At 42.6% G+C, this 23,753-nt stretch overlaps 2 protein-coding genes across 2 annotated transcripts in view; both read right to left on the reverse strand.

The window, feature by feature from the left end:
• Positions 1-19,309, reverse strand: LOC123454204 (transcription factor E2F6-like). Its single transcript, XM_045132874.1, has 3 exons — positions 19,301-19,309; positions 12,070-12,073; positions 1-1,861 (listed from the first exon to the last, which is right to left on the reverse strand). The coding sequence occupies exon 3, from the start codon at positions 1,858-1,860 to the stop codon at positions 1,045-1,047; it is 816 nt and encodes a 271-aa protein (XP_044988809.1). The 5' UTR covers position 1,861; positions 12,070-12,073; positions 19,301-19,309; the 3' UTR covers positions 1-1,044.
• Positions 17,158-23,753, reverse strand: part of Card6 (caspase recruitment domain family member 6) — an 18,632-nt gene continuing 12,036 nt past the window's right edge. The window contains exon 4 of the mRNA XM_004652582.2: positions 17,158-19,941. Within this exon, the coding sequence (XP_004652639.2) occupies positions 17,597-19,941 (2,345 nt within the window). The 3' untranslated portion in view covers positions 17,158-17,596. The remainder of the gene's footprint in view (positions 19,942-23,753) is intronic.

Raw genomic sequence — 23,753 nt, forward strand, 5'->3', positions numbered from 1 at the left:
TGGTAAGTGACTTACTGAGGTAGAAACAGCGAGGTACTAGAAAGGTGGGACTAGAGCTGGAAGGTGGGCAGGGAACAATGCATGGGGGGTAACCCCGACCAAGGAGCGTGGCTGTGTGCAGAAACACACCACAGAAACCTGCTTGCAGGAAACTTCATGTGATTGCCAATTTCACCATGACCAAATTCACAGCTCCGTGAGCTGATCTGTAACCTGACAGTATTTCTATACTTGCCCCCAAAGTCTTAAGGCAAGCTGCCAATCGACTGAGACACAGTGATACTGTAGGCAGCTGAAAATCAGCAAATACCTGACTCCAATTTTAGAATTGGAAACCATATTAAAATAGTTTAATTAAGTACATGAATTTAAATGTATAGCACATTTGTGACACTTCTACATGTAGAAATTTGAAAAAACTGCTAACCCTCATCCAGAGGATTCTAATAAGTTAGAGATATTAAGGAAATTAGAGCATTTGTTTGTCACTTTCCATATATACATTATTTTGGCTGTACAAGGGTGAAAAGTATGACTTAAGACATATTTCACAAGTAATCTAAATATTTTACAGATATATACAAAGACATCACATATAGTTCTGTGTGTACACCTAGTCAGTGTACAACACTTACAAATTTGCAAACGTGAACCAGTGTAAGGCAATTTCTCTTGTGTAACACAACATGATTCTTTAGGGAAAGGCAGCGTCTATGAGGTCTTTGTCAGACCTGACCATCTATTTTCATGCTATCCCTTGTGATAAAATTATTTCAGGAGACAAGATGTCTTTTTCACTGACAAAGGCAGGGAACAATGATCAAAAGTGGATTCTGAATGTGGTCATCATAATTATCCAGTTACTCAAGTAGGGAGCTCCTCAGATCATACTGGCCCTACTGCTGCTATGAAAGGAGAGTGAGAGCACTTCACGGCGATTTATTGCTGAGAATTAAACCAATGTGGAATTTATCCACATGTGATGTTCTAAAACCTCAGTCCATTTCTCAGATGCTGTCAGTTCCTCCCGAATGAGCCTTTACTTCACTGAGGCGTTTCTTCTTTCTCAGGGCATTCTGGGTGTTTGCTCTGAGAGGAGGAGGCCTCTACTCCATCAGACATGCTGCCATTTGAGTGGTTCTGCTCCACTTCACATAAATACACGTCAATGGGTCCCTTGGTGCTCCTTATGTGCACCGTTATGGAGTCTTCTCTGGGAGCTGGAACATCCAGTCTGGTTTCCTCTGGGGCCTTAACTGCGATAACAATCTGTTCATGGAAGGCTTGAATGCTGAGAATATCCTGGTAGGTCACATATGCCAGTCTTTCATTTTCTTTGTCATCTGTTAACTCAAGCAGCTGTTGAGCACAATCTTTGATTAACTCGCCCAGTGCATCTTCCATTGCTGATAAGTCGGAGAGTTCTTCCTGGAGTTTCTTTTGTTGGGGCACTGTTCCAAAATTTTTAAGATCAGATCCTATCCACCGAATATGATTCTTAGATTTCTTTTCCACTAGCTCGATGCCATCTAAGACATTGGTGATATCATACACTCGCCGTTTTCGTACTCCCAATTTTGTGGCAACCTTGTTTAAGTCAAGAATGCCCCCAGGAGCAGATCTGACAAGATCCATAAATTTTCGAGTTAAATAAGCCAGTGATACATCAAAACGAGGCCTCTTCACTTTCAGAGCTTTTCTCATGGATACATACTGTACATTTTCTTCTAAATTAATCCGTACCTTTGATGGCAGCAGGCTCTCCACGTTGATGGGGTCCCGGCAGCGGCGGCACAGCGTCTCCTGGGCCGGGTCCACCAGCAGGCTGGGCAGTCTCCGCGCCGGCCGCTGCTGACTCATGCTGCCCCGCGGGCGGCCCGCGCCCCTCGCGCGCTCTCCCGCCGGCTCGGCTGCCCTCCTCGCCGGCCCCGTGGCCGCTCGGAGCCGGGAGCTGCCCGCTTAGGCCGTCGTCCCCGCCGGCCGGCCGACGCGCCGCGGCCCCGCTAGCCCGAGCGCTCGGGCCACAGGCGCGCGGTGGGGGACGAGGCTGACCGGCCGCGCTCAGGACCCGGCCCGCCATCTTCCTATTTTTGTTTTTTTTAAGACAGGGTTTCATGTAGCTCAGGCTAGCCTTGAACTTGCTAAGTAGCTGAGGATGACTTTGATCTATGGATCATCATGCACGCGTCATCACTGCCAGCCCTTATTCATGCTTTTTATTCAGTTGGTTTTGGGGTTGTTTTTTTTTTTTTTTGTTATTGTTTTGTTTTGTTTTGTTTCTCGAGGTAGGGCCTCACTCTAGACCAGGCTGACCTAGAATTCACTATGTAGTCTCAGGGTGGCCTCAAACTCACAGCAATCCTCCCTCCTCTGCCTCACAAGTGCTGGGATTAAAGGTGTGTGCCACCATGCTCGTTTATTATTTTAATTTTTAACTTTTTTTTTTAAATAAATGGTGGCATGTGTGACATGATGCATGTGTGGAGGCCAAAGGACAATCTCAGATGATGTTCTCACCTTCCATCATGTTTGAGGCAGGATCTCTCATTATTACATTCTGTGTATGCCATGCTTCTGGTCAATGCTTCCATTTCTGTCTCACATTAAACCATGGGAGCACTACCATTACAGAGGCCTACCACAGCAGCCAGCTTTTGTGTGATTCCAAGGGTAAGAACTCAGATACCCAGGCACACATGGCAAGCACTTTATCCACTGAAGCATCTCCCCAGACTTAATTTGTTTTGTTGAAACAAAGTCTCATTATGTGGTCCAGTTTTTCCCTGAGCTACTCAGCCCAGCTGGAGGGTAGAACTAGAAACTCCAGACTGTTGTCAGTGGTTTTGGATGTTGGACTTGAAATGCAGAAGTGTGATGTTTACCTGATGATTACTGATTTTGTATTGGTCCATTCTCTCCTTATTATGCCTTTTTGCAATGCAATTTTTACTCTGATGTTGGTATGTACCTTATTTTGATTCTACAGGACCTAAGAGATGATCTTTAATCTCAGATGAGACTTTGGACTTTGAAATGATCTTAAAGTTGGTAAAGGTTATGAGGACGTTTGAAGTTGCACTGAGTACAATTTACATTGTGAGATGATCATGAGTGTATGGGGGCCAGGGATGAAATGTCATAGTTTGGATATGGCCCCCATAGACTCAGGAATTTTTATTAGATATGGGCATATTTTGTATGTAAATATCACATGTTGGTACCATACTTTCCTTCCTCCCTGCCCCTGCAACACATGAGTTTATTGGAGATACCTAATTCAAATCACTACATGGGACAACCCAATCTGGCCCTAAGATTTACGAGCTAGAACCATAGTTTTAGAGTTAAGCTTTCTCCCCCTTCTGTAGGACACCCACACACATACTTATTGAGGGTCATATCTTATAGATTGCTAACCAGGAGGAAGGTTTCTATGGTATATCTTTATGTTATTAGTTTTGTGTAATTCCCCTCTTCCTTTCCCCTACCCCCTCGAAGGCCCTTTTCCCCTGTATTTTCTTTCTTTCTTTCCTTCTTTCTTTCTTTCTTTCTTTCTTTCTTTCTTTCTTTCTTTCTTTCTTTCTTTCTTTCTTTCTTTCTTTTCTGTCCCTCAACTTGCTGGCTGAGCAGTCCCTCCTCCCCTTCCTCCCTATTTCCCCTCTTTCCTAGCTTTATTCTAGTCCCATGGCAATGCTGCTTAAAATCAACTCAAGCTGTTGCAAGTTAGGAAGCACATAAAAAAGAGGACATTCAGCATTTGCCTTTCTGAGCCAATAACAGAAGTTCCAATTAAACAATCAGCCTTATAGAATTTTCAACACAGGTTTGGGTTTTTCCTCTATTGGAACTTTAGTTCGCATTGTACATCACTTGCCATGTCAGACTTAAATGCAGCTTAAAAGTACTAGAGTTCATCTCAAACATAACAGTATAGTCATGCTACAATCCTAGCAAGCAGGAAGGTTAATCTTGAATCTAAAAACTCTTTATGGTAGCTGTTTCACAGTCCTGCTACATCCAAGACATCTTCAGGTCTCTATTGCAAACGATGGTCATCTTTATAGCAGAGGTAAGAGGATCAACACAAGTTCAAGGCCACCCTGAGACTATATAGTGAATTCCAGGTCAGTCTGAGCTAGAGCGAGACCCTACCTTGAAAAACTGAAAAAGAAAAAGAAAAGAAAGAAGAAAAAAGAAAATAAATTAGAAAGGCCGCAAGTACATAACAATGTTTCACCTTAAGGCCTTGGGGAAAAAAAAAGAATAACACAAACCAAAAATCAGTAGCCAGGAAGAAATAATAAAGATTAGGACAGAAATTAATGAAATAGAAACCAAAACAAACAATCCAAATAACCAATAAAACAAAGAATTGGTTCTTTGAAAGGATAAACAAGATTGATAAACCCATAGCAAATCTGGCCAAAAGAAAGAGAGAAGAAACATAAATAACTAAAATTAGAGATGAAAAGGCACCATCACACCAGATACCAGAGAAATTCAAAAAATCATAGGGATATACTATAAGAACATATACTCTAATAAGTTTGAAAATCTGAAAGAAATGGATGATTTCCTTGATATATATGACCTACCAAACTTAAACCAAGATGATATTAACCACTTTAATAATCCTGCAACAAGTATGGAGACCCAAATAGTTATAAAAAATCTGCCAACTAAAAAAAGTACAAGCCCAGATGGATTCACTGGTGAATTTTAACAGATATTCATGGAAAAACTAACACCAATGCTTCTCAAACTTTTCCATAAAATAGAAAAGGAAGGAATCATACCAAACTCCTTCTTTGAAGCTAGCATCATCCTGATACCAAAATCAGGCAAATATAGAACAAAAAAAAAAAAAAAGAAAAGAAAATTGCTAACTAATCTCCCTCAAGAATATAGATGCAAAAATTCTCAGCAAAATATTGGTGAACAGAATACAAGAATATATCAGAAAGATCATTCACCCCGAGCAAGTAGGCTTAAACCCAGAGATGGAGGGATGGTTCAACATACACAAATCAATAAACATAATACATTATATAAATTGACTGAAGGATAAAAATCACATAATCATCTCATTAGATACAGAAAAAGCATTGGACAAAATCCAACATCCCTTCATGATAAAAGTCTTACAGAGACTAGGAAAAGAAGGAATATATCCCAACATAATAAAGACTATTTATGACAAACCTACAGCCAACATAATACTAAATGGAGAAAAATGTGAAGCTTTTACACTAAAATCAGGAGCAAGACAAGGGTGTCCACTATCCCCACTTTTATTTAATATAGTACTAGAAGTCTTAGCCATAGTAATAAGGCAAGAGACACACATAAAAGGGATACATATTGGAAAAGAAGAGATCAGGATATCATTATTTGCAGATGATATAATTCTATACATAAAGGACCCTAAAGAAAAAAAAAAGACAACAGAAGGCTGGGCATGGTGGTACCTGCCTTTAATCACAGAACTTAGGAAGCAGAGGTAAGAGGATCACCATGAGTTCAAGGCCACCCTAAAAACTATATAGTGAGGTCCAGGTCAGCCTGGGCTAAAGCAAGGTCCTACCTCAAACAAACAAACAAACAAACAAAAAAGACAATAAAGGACCTTAAAGACTCTATCAGCAAACTGTTAGAGCTGATAAATACCCATAGCCATGTAGCATGATACAAAATAAACACATAGAAATCAGTAGCCCTCCTATATGCTAACAACAAATACATCGTGGATGAAATCAGAGAATCACTCCCATTCACAAGTTCATCAAAAATAAATAAATAGTACTGGAGAGATGGCTTAGCGGTTAAGCGCTTGCCTGTGAAGCCTAAGGACCCCGGTTCGAGGCTCGGTTCCCCAGGTCCCACGTTAGCCAGATGCACAAGGGGCCGCATGCGTCTGGAGTTCATTTGCAGAGGCTGGAAGCCCTGGCGCACCCATTCTCTCTCTCTCCCTCTATCTGTCTTTCTCTCTGTGTCTGTCGCTTCAAATAAATAAATAAATAAATTAAAAATAAATAAATAAATAAATAAAGTACCTTGGAATAAACCTAACCACTCAAGCAAGAAATTGCAGAAGACATTAGGAAATGGAAATACATCACCTGTTCTTGGATTAGAAGAATCAATTTTGTGAAAATGTCAATCTTACCATGAGCAATCTACACATTTAATGCAATTCCCATCAAAACACCAATGGCATCTCTCAAGGAAATAGAAAAAACATCCAAAAATTCATCTGGAAGCACAAAAAAAAAACTCGAATATCTAAAACAATTGTGAACAACAAAAGTAAGGCTAGTGGCATCACTGTGGTGATTTGAATAGATGGCCCCCAATATATCCAGTTGTTTGTGTGTAGTTTGCATCTGTAGCCACCTGCTGGAGGCAATGCCACTGGGTGATCTTAAGGTGTGCTGGTGGGTTTCAGATTTCAATATAAAGATATGCAAAGTGTGCCTAGCCACAGTTCCTAAAGTGTGCTGTGGCTTTTGACCTTTAGGCTGTGCTTCTCTCTCTTTGCTTGGGCCTGTGAAGGCAGGCCAACTTCTTCTGCCATTATGGAACTTCCCCAGGATCTGTGAGCTTCAATATATATCCCTTCCTCCATAACTGTGCCTGGTCTGGAAGTTTATCTCAGCGAACCTGAATCTGTCTGCTACAGAACTTGGTACCCAGGAGTGGGCTGAGATGAACCTGACCATGTGGATGTTGATCTTTTGGAGCCCTTGTTTTGGAGAACTGGGCATGGACTTGGTGCTTGCAAATGAAGATGCCTCCTGGAGTGGTAAGCCAAGTTTTATGGACTATTCTGATGAGAGTCTGAGAATGCTAAGTGCAGGCAGAATTGAACTTTGAGGCTTGGCTTATGAGCTTTCTAAGGAGAAGGAAAGACTGCAGAGGACTTTGTTGGAACTGGGCTACTGGCATAAGGGCTGGCTACGTCCTGCTGCCCAGGCCCAGAGAGTTTGATCAAGGTTAAATTTGTAATGGACTGATGTGCTTGGCTAGAGATATTGGACTGAAAGATTTAAGATTTTAAGCTGGAAAACCTCAAGCAAGTTAAAATTATAGGCACTGAGACTGGTTTTAGGTTACTGAATCTGCTCTTGTCAAACACATTATCAGTCATAAAGGAAGATGGTCCAATTGCTTTACCATGGAAAGGACACCTGAGGAAAGACTATCATAGAAATGCAAACACTTTTGGAAAGAGTTGACTGGAGAAGGAACCTGCTTTTCAAGGTTATGATTTATTTTGTCTGTGAATTAAGAATATGGCTGTGTCCTACACAGCTGGTATTGGTTTCAGAAGCATGAAGAATGCAAGGAGAGGTTGTAAATTGTGCATGCTTTCAGGAGCTGCCACTGAGATGAGGCATGAGGTAAGGCCTGATGCCTTGATAGGCTGAAAGAGCCTTTGGAAAATGTGAGGAGTGGTCATGAATTGCACATGGTTCCAGGAGCTGCTGCTGAGACACAGCATGAGGCAGGGAATGATGCCCTGATAGGCTAAAAGAGCCTTTGGAAGATGGACCGTGGTTTGCATGAAGACCTGAAGATGTTTTGTATATCAGGACTGTGTAAAGGCTACCATGGAGTGCACCGTTGGCCTGGGATGGAAGTGTTCCCCTGCTACTCTGCCCAGATGAAGGGGTGGAATTGGAAAATCTGAAGACTGTCAGTCTCTGGTTATGTTGAACTTGAACTGAAGAAGTTTGATGTTTGATGGTGGTTGAGTTTGCATTGTTTTAATCTCTCCTTGCTGTGCCTTATACCAGCTAATAATGTTTACTCTGTGCCTTTATATGTTAGAAATGTTTAACTTGTTTGATTTTACAGATTTTTTAGATTGGTCAAGACTGTGGGGACCTTTGAAATTGAACTGAGTACAATTTACAATGTGTAATGGTTATAAGTGTATTGGGGGCCGGGGCAGAATGTGGTGGTTTAAATAGATGGCCCCCAATATATTGTTTGCTTGTAGTTTGCATCTGTAGCCACCTGCTGGAGGCAATGTCACTGGGTGATCTGAAGGTGTGCCGGTGGGTTTCAGATTTCAATCTAAAGATATGCAAAGTGTGCCTAGCAGGAGTTGCTGGAGTGTGCTGTGACTTTTGACCCTTAGGCTTGTGCTTCTCTCTCTCTCTCTCTGCTTGGGCCTATGAAGGCAGGCCAACTTCTTTGGCCATTATGGGACTTTCCCTGGATCTGTAAGTTTCAATAAATATCCCTTCCTCCATAACTGTGCCTGGTCTGGAAGTTCATCTCAGTGAACCTGAAGCTGTCTGCTACAAACTCCTTACAACATGCTCCTTCAGACACAAAATGGCCTGGATATACATGACCTCACAGTGCCTGACACTACCTACACAAGACCATCATAACAGGTGGAAAAGATCATGAAATCAAAGTAAAAGACTGATTGAGAGGGGGAGAGGATATGATGGAGAGTGGAGTTTCAAAGGGGAAAGTAGGAGTGGGGTAATTACCATGCTCCCAAAACCAATATCAGGTGAGCAAGACACAGTCATATTCTTAATTCAGGGACAAAATAAACTGTGACCTTGAAGAATAGGTTCCTTCCTCTTCTGTCATATCCCTTCTAAACAGTTTGTATTTCTACCATTTCGTCTTTCCTCAGGCATTCTTTCCATTATTTCAATGTAAAGTAGTTGGGTCATCCTTAATCATGGTAACATACCAACAACAGCAGCTTCAACAACCTGTCTCAGTGCCAGTCATTTTAAATTTCCTTGAGCTTTTCCAACTTTAAATTCACATCTTTAGCCAAGCACATCAGTCCATTACAAGTTTAACCTTAATCAAATTCTCTGGGCATGGCAGCAGAACACAGCCAGTCCTTATGTCAATAGCCCAGTTCCAACAAAGTTCTCTGCAGTCTTTCCTTCCCCTTAGAAAGTTCATAAGCAAAGCCTCCAAATATAATTCTCTCTGCACTTAGTATTTTTAAATTTTCACCAGAATAGTCCATAAACCTTGGCTTACCTATCTGGAAGGCATCTTCAGTTGCAAGTAACAAAAGTCCATGCCCATTTCTCCAGAATATAAATAAAATTTCCAGTAAGCCAAAATCCACAAGGTCAGGTTCATTGTGAAGCAACGATTCACTCTCCAGAGCCAATTCTATCACAATCAGCTTCATGTTGCTAAAATGAACTTCAAAAAAAGATACAGTTTGTGGGAGGAATAGGATTTACTTGAAGCTCACAGATCCAGGGAAAGTTCCAGAATAGTGGAAGAAGCTGGCCCCCTCTCATAGGTCCATGCAGAGAGAAATACCACTGGATGTACCATAAGTAAGTACACTCCAGGCAGAGCTCAAGCATTCTACATATCTTTTACTGGAATTTGGATCTGAGCCCTAACACACCTTAGGAATGAACCCTAGGATCCACCCACAGTGATACCAAGTTACAAGCTTAAATAAAACTCCTAAGCCTATAGGAGGACATCCATTCAAACTATCACAAATGTCAACATGAATAACTTCTGATTCTCCACTTTATCTCTGGTACCAATTCTGTGTGTCTCAGTTCCCCATAACAACATACTGTCAATATTTATGGAAATTGTCAATACAGTTACAAAAAGGAAATAAAGAAGGAAATAAATTAAAAGTTCACATGGACTACCCTCCATTTCTTTTTTTATTGTTATTTTTGGGGTTTTATTTATTTATTTATTTGAGAGTGACAGAGAGAGAGAGAGGCAGAGAAAGAGAGAATGGGCACACCAGAGCCTCCAGTCACTGCAAATGAACTCCAGATGCATACACCACCTTGTGCATCTGGCTTACATGGGACCTGGGGAACCAAGCCTCGAACCAGGGTCCTTAGGCTTCCCAGGCAAGCGCCTAACTGCTAAGCCATCTCTCCAGCCCCTCCATTTCCTTTTAATCTTTAAGCCATCAGAGAAATTAAACACCCTGAAAACAGTATTACTTAACACATGTACAAACAAGTGAAGGACACCTATTGTGATATGAAAGTTTTCTCGAGAGGTTAATTATTCCCTCTAACAGATTAGCTGTGGGACTGCAGAAATGGCTTATTTGGTAAAGTGCTTACCACACAAACATGAGGACCTGCATTTGAATCCCCAACACCTACATAAAAAGCCAAATACAAGCAATAGACACAAGTAATCCCAATGCTGGGAAGACAGAGGGAAAAAAATTCCTTGGTTTGCTGGATATCTGACCTACCCAAATTGGTGAATTCCAGGTTCAGTGAGAGAGCCTGTTTCAGAAAATAAATTGTAGAGTGAAGAAGACACTCAACCTCAAACTTTAACCTCCACTCATGCACACACATAGGCACACAGTGGTTAGTAGTCATCCATGTGTCTACATGATTATGAGTACCTGAAGGCAATGTTAACCTAGGAGAGTCACTTTGAAGCCATTTTAATATTTAAAATTAATATTAATTTTATTCAAGTCACAAAACTAAAAAATGGGGACTTTTTAAATTGAATTTATAAGTCTTTTTTTTTTTTTTTTTTATCTTGCTCTAGCTCAGGCTGACTTGGAATTCATTCTGTAGTCCCAGGCTAGTCTCAAACTCACAGCAATCCTACCTCTGCCTCCCAAGTGCTGGGATTAAAGGTTTTCCACCATGTCCAGCCAAGATATAAATCTTATTTTAAAATCAAACAAATTTTAACATCTATCTTAAGGTGGCTTTGGGGGAAGAGGGGAACTAGGGGAAAACTTATATAGCCAAAGCTGGCTTTGAACCTTGATCTTTCTGCCTCAGCCTCCCGAGTGTTGGGATTATAGGAGTGCATTAGCATACCCAGGTAAATTAGCCCTTTATTATTTGCTATCATTTAAAACAGATAAGCTTCATTTAAATATTTAAATTGAATACAGTCTTTTACTTCACATTGCTAACAGAACTTATTTAAATGTTTAGAATAAGAATCTAGCAAATTATAAAATTCTATGAATTTCAAATTCTCATGTTTGGTGTATGTGGGAGTGTGGGTATGTGTATGCTATGGCACGAATGTGGAAATCAGAGGACAATCTCATGAATCTCTCCTCACTTTCTATCTTATTTGAGACAGGTCTCACATTCACTGCTGAGTTCTCCAGGTTAGCTGGCCTGTGAGCTTCCAGGGGAGACTCTGGTCTCCACCTTCCATCTGGCTGTAGATGCACTGGGATTGTGGACATGTGCCACCATGTCCAACTTTACGTGGGTTCTGGCCATCTGAACTCAGATCGTCATGCCACACTGCAAGTGCTTTATCCACAAAGCTATCTCTTCCAACTCCCCAGCCTGTAAGTTCTTTTAAACATTACAATTTTCCCAGGCCCAGAAAGCCAAACGTCACATGTTCTCTCTCATATGTGGATCCTAGCTACAAATGATTGTACTTCTATGTGAACAGGAATAAAACTTAATAGAGGACAGTAATCTAGAAAGGAGATATAGGACTTCCAGTTGAGATGGCGGCTTAGGTACCACGACAAAGCAGCGTAGGGGGGAGAAAGACAAAAAAAACTCAGCAAAATACACACTTTTACTGAAAAGTGAGGTGTATAGGAAATTGAAATGGCAGTGGAGAAGTAGAAGAGATCCAGAGCCCACACAGGCTGGCTAAAGTGGCCCCAGCAGGTCCGCCGACCACGGTGGCGCCAGCGCACCAGAAAGCCGCCAGGCTCAGCTCCAGCCGCAGGAAAAACCAGGTGAGGGGAGTTTCCACTCACACCAGCGCTCTCCGCAACTCAATAAACATGAAGGGAGAGCGGCAGTGAGCAACGGAAGAGCATATCACAAGGTAGAAGAACACGTGGAATAGCGAGAGAACCAGAGCAGCTGTGGCTCCCTCCCCTCCCCCACCACCTGTGCCCAGCTCCAGCAAACAGAGCAGTGGTCCCAGGACCCGGCCATGCCAACTTGAGCAAACAGCGGGACCCAAGCAGGAGCAGGGTCCTGCAGCAACATCAGCAGCTCCGGCACCAGCAGCAGTGGCCCCAGAAGCAGCAGATCCAGCAGCAGCAGCTTCAGAGGCAGCAGTCACAGATCTAGCAGCAGCAGCAGAGGATCCAGCAGTGCAGCTAAAGCAGCAGCAGCAGCGGCAGCAGCAGCAGTGGACCCAGTGGAAGCAACAGTCCCAGCAGTGGCAGCTTTAGCAGCAGCAGTGACAGATCCAGCAGCGGCAGCTTCAGGAGCAGCACTGGCGGTTCCAGCAGCAGGGGTGCCATTCTGCAGGGCCACAGTTGCCAGGCTCAGTTTGCCCTGCAGGAAAAGCCAGTGCCCAGCTCCAAAAATCAGAACAGCAGCACAATGACCCAGCCAGCAACTTGACTGAGACCAAAATCATCCAAAAAGGTAACAGGGATTGATTGCACCAGGGAAGGGTCTCACTTGGTCACAAGCTGACTTGGATCCCTCAACAGACCAGAAATCTTAACCTCTTTGTTGCTAGAGGATCTGGTTGTTATAATAACTACTCTTGCATAAATATTTGGTGCTGTTTTTGATTGAATGTGTACAGTGTTTAGTTAAATTTTAGAATCTACCTGTATTTTATTCCACTCAGCCTACTTGAATACTCCCATAGCAGGGACTCTACCTCTAAGAACACCTTTGTAGATACTCTGAGAGCCTTAAGAGCCACACCTAACACCTTAAGCTCCTACCCTGAAGATATATAACAGTAAATCAATTGATACAGCTAAGAATACCTAGCTAGCTAGAAAATCCAAGCATTAACTTAATCTAAGATGCAAAAATATATACATTATAACACAATAAACACTAAAAAGCAAGACAACATAAATCCACCTAACAGTATCAATGCATCAGAAATGACCTCCAGTGAGAACGAGTTAGAGTAAATGCCTGAGAAAGATTTCAAAAGAATGATTGTAAACATGTTCAAAGAAGTCAGAGAACAAAATCAAAGGAGTCAAAGAGGAACTAAAAGAGGAAATCAAAGGGATCAAAGAAGAGGCAGGACACCAATTTCATGAAATAAAGAAGGCAATACAAGACATAAATAAGGAAATAGAAATAATAAAGAAAAACCAGTCAGAATTACTAGCAATGAAGAACACAGTTAATGAAATAAAAAATTCTGTAGAAAATCTCACCAGTAGAATGGATGAAGGAGAGGGCAGAATATCTAAGCTAGAAGACCAGGTGGCAGATCTAATACAGTCCAACAAAGAGAAAGACAAACTTATAGAAAAGTATCAGTGGGAATTTCAAGATATTCGGGACACTATGAAAAGATCCAATATAAGAATTCAGGGCATAGTGGAAGGAGAAGAATTCCACTCCAAAGGCATAGTAGGAGTCTTCAACAAAATCATAGAAGAAAACGTCCCTCAAATTGGGAAAGAGGTGCCAATGAAGATACAGGAAGCCTTTAGAACCCCAGCCAGACAAAACCTGGAAAGAACCTTTCCTTGTCATATTATAATCAAACTACCAAACACACAAACCAAGGAAAAAATATTGAAAGCAGTTACAGAGAAAAATAAAGTTACCTACAAAGGCAAGCCCATCAGGATTATAGCAGATTATTCAATACAAACTTTAAAAGCCAGAAGGGCTTGGAGTGATGTATTCCAAGTTCTGAAAGATAAGAACTGTCAACCAAGGTTACTTTACCCTGCAAAGCTATCCATTCAAACAGACGGAGAAATAAGGACATTCCATGACAAAAGCAGGTTAAAGGAGTATTTAAAGACAAAACCAGCTCTACAGAAAATACTTGATAGGATCCTCCATGCTGAAGAACAGGAAAAACACACATATAAAGAACCAGGAAAAAACAAGCAATACTCAAATACTAGTTAACACAAGAAAGCAAAGGTAGAACCGGAACCACAAAAAAAAAATAAAATGGCAAACATAAATACACACCTTTCAATAATATCTCTTAATATCAATGGCCTCAATGCCCCAACCAAAAGAAATAGGTTTGCAGACTGGGTTAAAAAGCAGGATCCTACAATTCGTTGTCTCCAAGAAACTCACCTTTCTACCAAGGATAGACATTATCTTAGGGTGAAAGGTTAGAAAATGGTGTTTCGGGCTGGAGAGATGGCTTAGCGGTTAAGCGCTTGCCTGTGAAGCCTAAGGACCCCGGTTCGAGGCTCGGTTCCCCAGGTCCCACGTTAGCCAGATGCACAAGGGGGCACATGCGTCTGGAGTTCGTTTGCAGAGGCTGGAAGCCCTGGCGCGCCCATTCTCTCTCTCTCCCTCTATCTGCCTTTCTCTCTGTGTCTGTCGTTCTCAAATAAATAAATAAATAAAAATTTAAAAAAAAAAGAAAATGGTGTTTCAAGCAAATGGGCCTAGAAAACAAGCAGGGGTTGCTATCCTAATATCTGACAAGGTAGACTTCAGTCCAACGTTGGTCAAGAAAGATAAGGAAAGGGCTGGAGAGATGGTTCAGTGGTTAAGCGCTTGCCTGTGAAGCCTAAGGATCCCGGTTCAAGGCTTGACTCCCCAGGACCCACGTTAGCCAGATGCACAAGGGGCGCACCCATCTGGAGTTCGTTTGCAGTGGCTGGTAGCCCTGGCGTGCCCACTCATTCTCTCTCTATCTCTATCTGCCTTTCTCTCTGTCACTGTCAAATAAATAAAAATAAACAAAAAAAAATTTTTAAAAAAGAAAGATACGGAAGGTCACTTTATATTGATTAAAGGCACATTCCAACAGGAGGACATTACAATCCTAAGCATATATGCACCTAACATGGGGGCTCCCAAATTCATCAAACACTATTAGAACTAAGGTCACAGATAACACCAAACACAGTAGAATGGGGATATAAAGGGAATATCAAGGGAGGGATGGAGGACTTAATAGGAAGGTATTGTATATATGTAAATAGAAGAGCATATTAGAGGGGTGAAAAGGCCTAAATGAGGTCAGGGGAAGAGATTGAGTAAAGGAAATTGGAGAGAAGGCTAATCAAAATCTAAGAAGATACAAATAAGGCATATGGAAGCCTACATTTTTGGACAATGGAACACTCAGAAGCCATAGATTGTTACTAGAAAAATTTCAGTGCCAGGGATGGGATATCTTCCAGTGAGTTGTTGGCCAGGGAGGTCCCTGATGCCCCCAAAACATTACAGGCCATTGCTGAGGCCCTTGTTTTCCCACCAGGAGGAGATGGTAAGACCCTATTGCACATACTGGGGCTGCAAGATCACTGAGAAATCCTGCTGGAACTGAGCTGAAACCCTCCTCCATGTAGACCAGCTGATGGAAAGCTGGGAAATGCAACACTGCATGTAGTTCAGTGGGAGAGAGAAATCACCAGTGAAGATACCCAACAGTGGACACTGCAAGCCTTTTATTTGGCCAACTAGGCCAAATGAGCCAACGGGTACAATAGTGGCACGTCTGTTAAGGGGGAAACTAACTGCCCTCTAATCTCACCGGAGGCCTGCTCCATGGAAAGGAATACATCCCTGATAGTGAAAACCTACAACAGATTTAGTCATGAGCCCTAGGGGTATAACGTCTGCTGCTGTCTGGCTAAATGTATATACTATGCTCACCAAACTGCCCAGTAAGCACTTCTCTTAATGTTCATGCTGATATATTAACACTATTATCATTTCTGGTTAGAGAAGCTAATCTTTCCAGATGGCAGTGAACTTGGGATAGCTCAGAAGATGCCATGGTGCTAAGAAGAAGTGACAGAGGAGTGCTCAGCACTGAAATATCTATATCACACCTTCCAAGGCCCAGGGTCTATTGCAGAAGAAGTGACGGAAACAATGTAAGAGCCAAAGGAAGGGCAGGACTCCTTACAATGTGCTCCTCCAGACACAAAAAGGCCAGGATATCCATGACCTCACAGTGCCTGACACTGTCTACATAAGACCATCATAATAGGAGGAAAAGATCTTGACATCAAAATAAAAGAGACTGATTGAGAGGGGGAGGGGATATGATGGAAAGTGGAATTTCAAAGGGGAGAGTGTGGGGAGGGAGGGAATTACCATGGGAGATTGTTTATGATTATGGAAGTTGTCAATAAAAAATTGTATAAAATAAAAAAATTACAATCCTTGTAATGAACTTTGTAAACTTAATCTTCTCAATTTAACTTTAACCCTAAAATTTAAAACTCAGTAACACATTTTAGTTCAAATCATAAAGTTAATATTTTATCTTCCAATGAAACAAAGCTTAATTATTATACATCCTTTAACTATAAAAGCTGCATAAATCACCCCTAAAGTTAATGTAAAAATGATTCATTTTACTGGTTGTTCATATATCAGAGCCAAATAAAATAGTCTTATGAACCTTAAAAATTAGGCCCATTGGGCTGGAGAGATGGCTTAGCGGTTAAGCGCTTGCCTGTGAAGCCTAAGGACCCCGGTTCGAGGCTCGGTTCCCCAGGTCCCACGTTAGCCAGATGCACAAGGGGGCGCACGCATCTGGAGTTCGTTTGCAGAGGCTGGAAGCCCTGGCGCGCCCATTCTCTCTCTCTCCCTCTATCTGTCCTTCTCTCTGTGTCTGTCACTCTCAAATAAATAAATAAATTAAAAAAAAAAATTAGGCCCATTGCTGGGCATGGTGGTGTACACCTTTAATCCTAGCACTTGGGAGGCACAGGTACAAACAAGCCTGGGACTACAGAGTGAGTGCCAGGTCAGCCTGGGCTAGACTGAGACCATACGTTTGGAACAACACCAACAAAAACAAAATTAGGCCCATTACCACAAGTAAGTCTACTTAAATATGACAAACAAAGCAGGGCTCCGTGGTTGACACTGAACCAGAATTTTTTTAAATATTTTTTTTTTATTTATGCACAAGCAGAGGCAGACAATGGGAATGGGTGCACTAGGACCTCACATCACTTTGGACGGCTAGCTTTATGTGGGTACTGGAACCCAGGCTGTCAGACTTTGCAAGCAAGTGCCTTTAACCACTGTGCCGCCTCTCTAGCCCTGAACTAGAAATTTCTGATCATGGCGTTCCTGGAGCAGCTGTCCTTACAACACCGGGATCAGGTAATCTGAACTCTTTCATCATTACACTTTGCAATTAGTTTGTAACCCTGTTATTCTCCATGCAGGACTGTTTCATCCCCTGGATTCAAATCATACTTTACCTAATAGTCAAGGGTGGGGTTAACTAATGTGTGTACTGTAACATCACTTTTTTTTTTCTTTTTGAGGTGGGGTTTCACTCTAGCCCAGACTGACCTGGAATTCACTACGCAGCCTGGAACTCCCGGTGATCCTCCTACCTCTGCCTCCCAAGTGCTGGTATCAAAGGTGTGCACCACCACACCCGGCGGCATTCTTAATTGCTTTCAGGGCTGGAGGAAATGGCTCCATGGTTAAGGCGCTTGCTTGCTTTTAATTGCCTTTGTATTGTTCCTCATTTAGGTACACAACTCTGATTCTTTAATGCTGCCTATTCTGTCTTTGCATATATATTTGTCTGTGTCTTGTTAATGCCAGCATCTTTAGTCTTTACTGAAACTCTTCAGGTAACTTTGTGATAGGAATGGCCGCAGGCAAAGGACACATTTCCCAGTATCTCTGAAGCATGCTCCTCAACGCTTTCCTGCTCTGCCTGGCCCTGCTCTTGGCTGGTAGGCTTTGGCCTGTGAAGGTTTGGCCTGGGATGACTTCGGTTGAATGGGTCTGGGTTGAGAAGGCTTTGATTGGGACTGACGTCGCTTGGGCTGAGAGGGTGTAGCGTGGGAGGATTGGGAATGGGCAGGCTTGGATGAAGAGGTTTTAGTTGCGTAGGACTGAGAATAAGCAGGTTTGGTTAGGAAAGGTTTTGTTTGGGAGGGCTGGGGTTGAGGGGATTTGGGCTGAGACGGTTTGGGTTGAGCAAGAACAGGCTGGGAGGGCTTAGGCTGAAAGTGCTTGGCCTGAGGTTTGGGCTGATGGGAGTTGGGCTGAGGTGTGAGCGAAAGTTTGCTCCCAGACATGGAATGGGATTTTGTTTGGGAAACTGAACTTGAAGGCCCTCCATGTATCATCCCACGGGTTCCTTGATGAGAAGCAGGTCTTACCAGTTTTTGTACAGCTCCTGCTGGTTGCTGAAAGCATTGAGGGTGAGGGTATTTAATATGAGATGTTCTCATAACATTTCCAGTGGTTTCCGTTAGCTGTGCTCCCTGGGCATGGGCTTTACCAGGCGGTGGCTTCCTTACTGCTCTTGTTAGTTGTGAACCCACAGAATGGAGGCAACCTACATGGGAGACCCCTGCCCTAGAACGCTGAAGGGCTCTAGTTGTTTGCAGCCTCTCAGAACGAGTCCATACATGCTGGGGCACGGGTCTAGGTGCTCTCCAAAATGTTCCACTCAGGGGATGTGCCCAAGAAGCTCCGGAAAATTTCATAAATCTTTCACCGGAATAAGATCTCTGGGGTTTGAAGTAATGAATCCCAAAATGTTTACCTCTAACATAGGCCCTTGTATTCTGAAAGGGCAAAGGATTGAACCACTTAGCCCTGGGCCCTGACTCAAAGTGTGTTCCCATAACCCAAGGGGCATTTAAAGGGACATTGTTAAAGTTGACTCCAACTTTGGTAGGTAAAGGCAAGGGGTGCTGTACAGGAGGAATCTGATGAGAACTCTGAGCATTCTGGCTGACCTCACCTTCTGCCCCATTCTCCCTTACAGACAACGTACCTTGCTTTTCAGGTGAGCTTTCTGTCTGACTATGCCTTTGTTGTTTTTCACTTGCAGCAGTCCTATCTGTATTCTCACTAGGGGAAACTGGTATCCCCTGAGCCAACTCAAAGTCTTGGTCTACCTGAATGCCCAACTCCCTGGCCAGAGAGGCCATGTCCTCCACAGACACACATCTTAGTGAAGAGGACATTACTTCCCGGAGGGCAGCTTGAAGGGCCTCCATGCTCTTCCTTCTGTCCCCAGCTTCCTCCCCTTCCCAAGACAACAGCTGTGATGGCTTCAGTTTCAGGATCCTTTGGAAAATCTGAGCCTCTTCGCTCTCCTTGGCCTGGGGACTGAGGACAAAGTAACATCTTTCCAAGGCAGCTTCTCCTAAAAACATCAGCAAGTCCCATTCCTGCTCACCAAGGTGGTCAGTGAAAAAAAACACAGCTGAGGAAACTTCCACCAAAAAACCAAACTGTGTCCAAAAGCTTTCTAGATCTCCACGAAGATTGGCCACAGCAACAGGCTTTTGGAAAAAATGAGAGCTTTCCTTTAGCTCATGGCTGTCAGGAAAGTACCATGATATTTCAACCAGACCATCAGAGATCTGACGAGGAAGCACCGGAAGAGACACGTCCTGGTGGAGAAAGACTTTGTTTGACTTCTTCTGGGCAGGACTTAGCAGAGCGTTCAGGATTCTGGACTTGGAGAAGCTACAGTGTCCTAGGCGAACAAAGGAGATGACAGGCATCTTCAGGAGGCTCAGACTCTTCTCTGTGTCCTCTGTGGACTCTCCTGCTGGCTGGGTTGACGGCCTCTTTAGGACACCACTCATGGCTCCCAGCATTAAGAGGCTTCTGTTGTTTTCTGCATCGGGCAGGAGCAGGGGAAGAGCAAAGTGGCATTCATACATGTTTGACATGACTTCACGCCGCAACGAGCTGTCTGAACACAGCATGCAGGCGCAGAGGACATCAAGGGGATTGATGGTTGGTGTGTCTCTAATTTCCAGATTCTCCATTCCAGTCAGCAAGTCCTCTGGGCTGTCTTCAACCACAACCCTGTGCCTGAGAATGGCATCTCTGGCCTCCATATCCAGTGCTTGAACTTTCATCAGGAAATTCCAAGCTAAGTCTCCAGGAGTCTCAGGTGTCCACTGACATCCTCGACCCAAGGAGAATTGTTTAACATCGCCTGGGAGCAGCTTTCTGCTTCGATCCATGTTCAAACAGGACAGAATGTGTTTAAATGCCTCTTTTCTTTCTGGAAAGTAGAAGGTATTCAGTAAATGCCCTGTTTAGCATCTTTTTCTTCACTAGCTTAACGCTAACATTTAACTTAACATTGACTTCGGTAAATTCTCTTTTCACCACTCTGCTTGCCCCATTTTCCTTCTAAAAGATACACCAGGCCGGGCGTGGTAGCGCACATCTTTAATCCCAGCACTCAGGAGGCAGAGAGAGGTAGGAGGATCACCATGAGTTCGAGGCTACCCTGAGACTACATAGTGAATTCCAGGTCAGCTTGGATCAGAGTGAGACCCTACCTTGAAGAAAAAAAAAAAGATACATCAGCCCGGGTGTGATGGCACACACCTTTAATCCCAGCAGTCAAAAGGCAGAGGTAGGAGGATCAACGTGAGTTTGAGGCCACCCTAGAACTACAGAGTGAGTTTCAGGTCAGCATGGGCTAGAGACCCTGCCTCGAAAATACCAAAGAGAGAGAGAGACATCACTTTGGTATAGAATATTTCACTCCCATCCCTTCTCTATATAGATACTACATGGACCATTACATAATCACTGACTAGGATGGTCATTTTAGAGTCTCTAATTTGTCTTCCTTTTAATATTTGTTTATTTATTGCATGTGTATGTATATATGTTGTGCACATGTGTATGCATGTGATGTGTGTGGAAGCCGCAGGTCAACAATGTATATCTCCTTCAATACTCTCCACCCTATTTTATTGAAACAGAGTCTCACTGAACTCAGAGATCACCAATTTGGCTAGTTAAGCTAGCCAGCTTACCCTGGGGACCCAGCGATCTCTGCCTTTCAAGCATCACCATTACAGGTATGCATCCCCACACCCAGGATTTATGTGGGTGCTTAACGATTTAATCTCAGGCCCTCATGCATAGATGACAAGCACTTTACCAACTGAACCATCATCCCAGCTCCTCTTTTCATTTTGTCTTGTTTTGTTTATTTGAAGTAGAGTCTTACTGTAGCCTGAACTGACCTGGAACTCACTCTGTCATCCCAGGCTGCCTTGAATTCATAGCAACCCTCCCGACTGCCTCCCCACTGCTGAGATTAAAAGCATGTGCCACCACACCCAACTCTTTTTATTTTTTATTGAATTTATTTTTGCCTAGTGTTTGTATGCAAGCATAAAAAGTCTTGTTAATTCTTTTGGTTTTGCTTCTGTTTTATTGAGCCAAGATCTTTCCATGAAGCCCAAGATGGCTTTGTTCCTCCAGCCTTCACCTCCTAAATGCTGGAATTACAAGCATATGCCACCATGTCCTGCACAGCATAAAATGCTCAATTCTCTTTTAAAAGAACCTAAACCTAGGCATGGATTATTAATCCCCAGGATCAGAGTTGAATGTGAGATGGTGAATACATTTTCTACACAGAATTTGGTGATATTTTCCCAGATACCATCTATCTAAATGAATCATTTTTCATATTTTTAATTTTCATTAAAATACCCAGATACAGGAGCTAGAGAGATGGCTTAGTGGTCAAGGCACTTGCCTGCAAAGCTGAAGAACCCAGATTTGATTCCCCAAGACCCACATAAGCCAGATGCACAAGATGGCACATGCATCTGGTGTTTGTCTGCAGCAGCTGGAGGTCCTTGCATGCCCATTCTCTTTCTCTATCTGCCTATCTCCCTTTCCCTCTCTAATAAATGATAAAATTAATTAAATAAATGTTTAGAAAACCCAGACATAAAATATGCACTGACACATTTCTCTTCATCAAGATGGTGATATATGAACCAAATTATGACACACACAATATTTTAGAAACTTAACTTTTACTAGAAGCTCCTCACCTAGAAATTTCCACATCAGTAGTTAAAACTACAATCCCAATCTCTTTATGGTTTAAAGCCACTAAAATGAGTAAGGTAAGCCAGACTGGTGGCATGTGCCTTTAATCCCAGCACTCTATAGGCTGAGGTAAGAGGACTGGCATGAGTTCAAGGAGTCTAGGGCTACAAAGAGAATTCCAATTCAGCCTGAGCTAGAATGAGACCCTGCCTCAAAACAAAACAAAATAAAAACAAAAAAACAAACAAAAAAGCTCTTAAAATAACTAAGGTGGTTAAACCTCCGGACAGAAGGTAACACCTAAGATAATGGTTAACAGTTCCTTGCATATATGATGTAAGTGACTGCAGAAATCATTAAACTGACCATTATTAAACTTCTTGTGAGTCCTAAAGACAGCCCTCCAAACCCAAGGGTTCTGAAACATTATTTCAATCAACTGCTTCTCAGATAATATGAGAATGATTTAAAGCATAAAGAAGCTTAGGGAAGAAGGGAGAGGGTGACTAGTGATACAGGAGAAGAAGAATTATTTCTAATATTCTGACTTACAGTAGGACAACTTTGGAACAATTAATTAAATATTTTAAAAGAGCTAGTACATAGAGGTATTTGATTCTGGGGGGATTTTTTTCTTTTCGTTTTTTTATTTTTTAATATTTTTACTTTATTTATTTGTTTGTTTGTTTGTTTGAGAGAGAGAGAGAATGGGTGTGCCAGGGCCTCTAGCCAGTGTAAATGAACTCCAAATGCATGCACCACCATGCGCATCTGACTTACATGGGTACTGGGGACTTAAACCTGGGTCCTTAGGCTTCTCAGGCAAGTGCCTTAACCACTAAGCCATCTCTCCAGCCCTATTTGTTTTTAGGTAGGGTCTCACTCTAGCACAAGAGCTACTCTGTACTCCCAGACTGGCCTTGAACTTGCAGTGATCCTCCTACCTCTGCCTCCCAAATGCTGGGATCAAAGGTGTACACCACACTCCCAGCTTTGTTGCTGGATTTCTGAGAAAGGGCATCATTATGAAGTCCATGCTGACCTCAAACTCTTAGTCTGCCTGTCTCAACCTCCAGAGTACTAGGAACACAAGCGTGTACATCCACATACCCAGTGAGAGGATTTTCAATGTTGCCAATAACCTTGATCTTATTACACATTATATGTGTTTACTGAAATATCATACTATGCTCCATATGTACAATTACTATGTACCTATTAAAAATAAAAACATGGGGGCTGGAGAGATGGCGTAGTGGTTAAGTGCTTGCCTGTGAAGCCTAAGGCCCCAGTTCGAGGCTTGATTCCCCAGGACCCACGTTAGCCAGATGCACAATGGGGTGCACACGTCTGGAGTTCAGTTGCAGTGGCTGGAAGCCCTGGGGTGCTCATTCCCCGCCCCCCCTCCTTCTGCCTCTTTTTCTGTCTGTCGCTCTCAAATAAATAAATAAATAAATAAAATTTTTAAATATCTTTAAAAAATAAAAAATAAAAACATGGGCTGGAGAGATGGCTCAGTGGTTAAGCGCTTGCCTGTGAAGCCTAAGGACCCCGGTTCAAGGCTCAATTTCCCCAGGACCCATGATAGCCAGATGCACAAGGGGGTACACATGTCTGGAGTTCATTTGCAGTGGCTGGAGGCCCTGGCACGCCCATTCTCTCCTTCTCTCCCTCCTTCCCTCCCTCTCTCTCTCTCTGAACCTTTCTTTCTGTGTCTGTCACTCTCAAATAAATAAATAAATAAATAATGAACAACAAAAAAAAATTTTAATTAAAAATAAAAACGTAAGCTGGGCATGGTGGTACACACCTTTAATCCCAGCACTTGGAAGGCTGAGGTAGGAGAATAACTAAATTTGAGACCACCCTGAGGCTACACAGTGAATTCTAGGTAAGCCTGGGCTAAGTAAAACCCTACCTCAAAAAAATAAAATAAAAATAAAATATGTAAGAGGATGCATAGAGGTTATACGCAAATAACATGCCATTTTTCCTTCTTTTTTTTTT

Source organism: Jaculus jaculus, chromosome 13 (genome assembly GCF_020740685.1).
Source record: "Jaculus jaculus isolate mJacJac1 chromosome 13, mJacJac1.mat.Y.cur, whole genome shotgun sequence".
NCBI classification, from domain to species: domain Eukaryota; kingdom Metazoa; phylum Chordata; class Mammalia; order Rodentia; family Dipodidae; genus Jaculus; species Jaculus jaculus.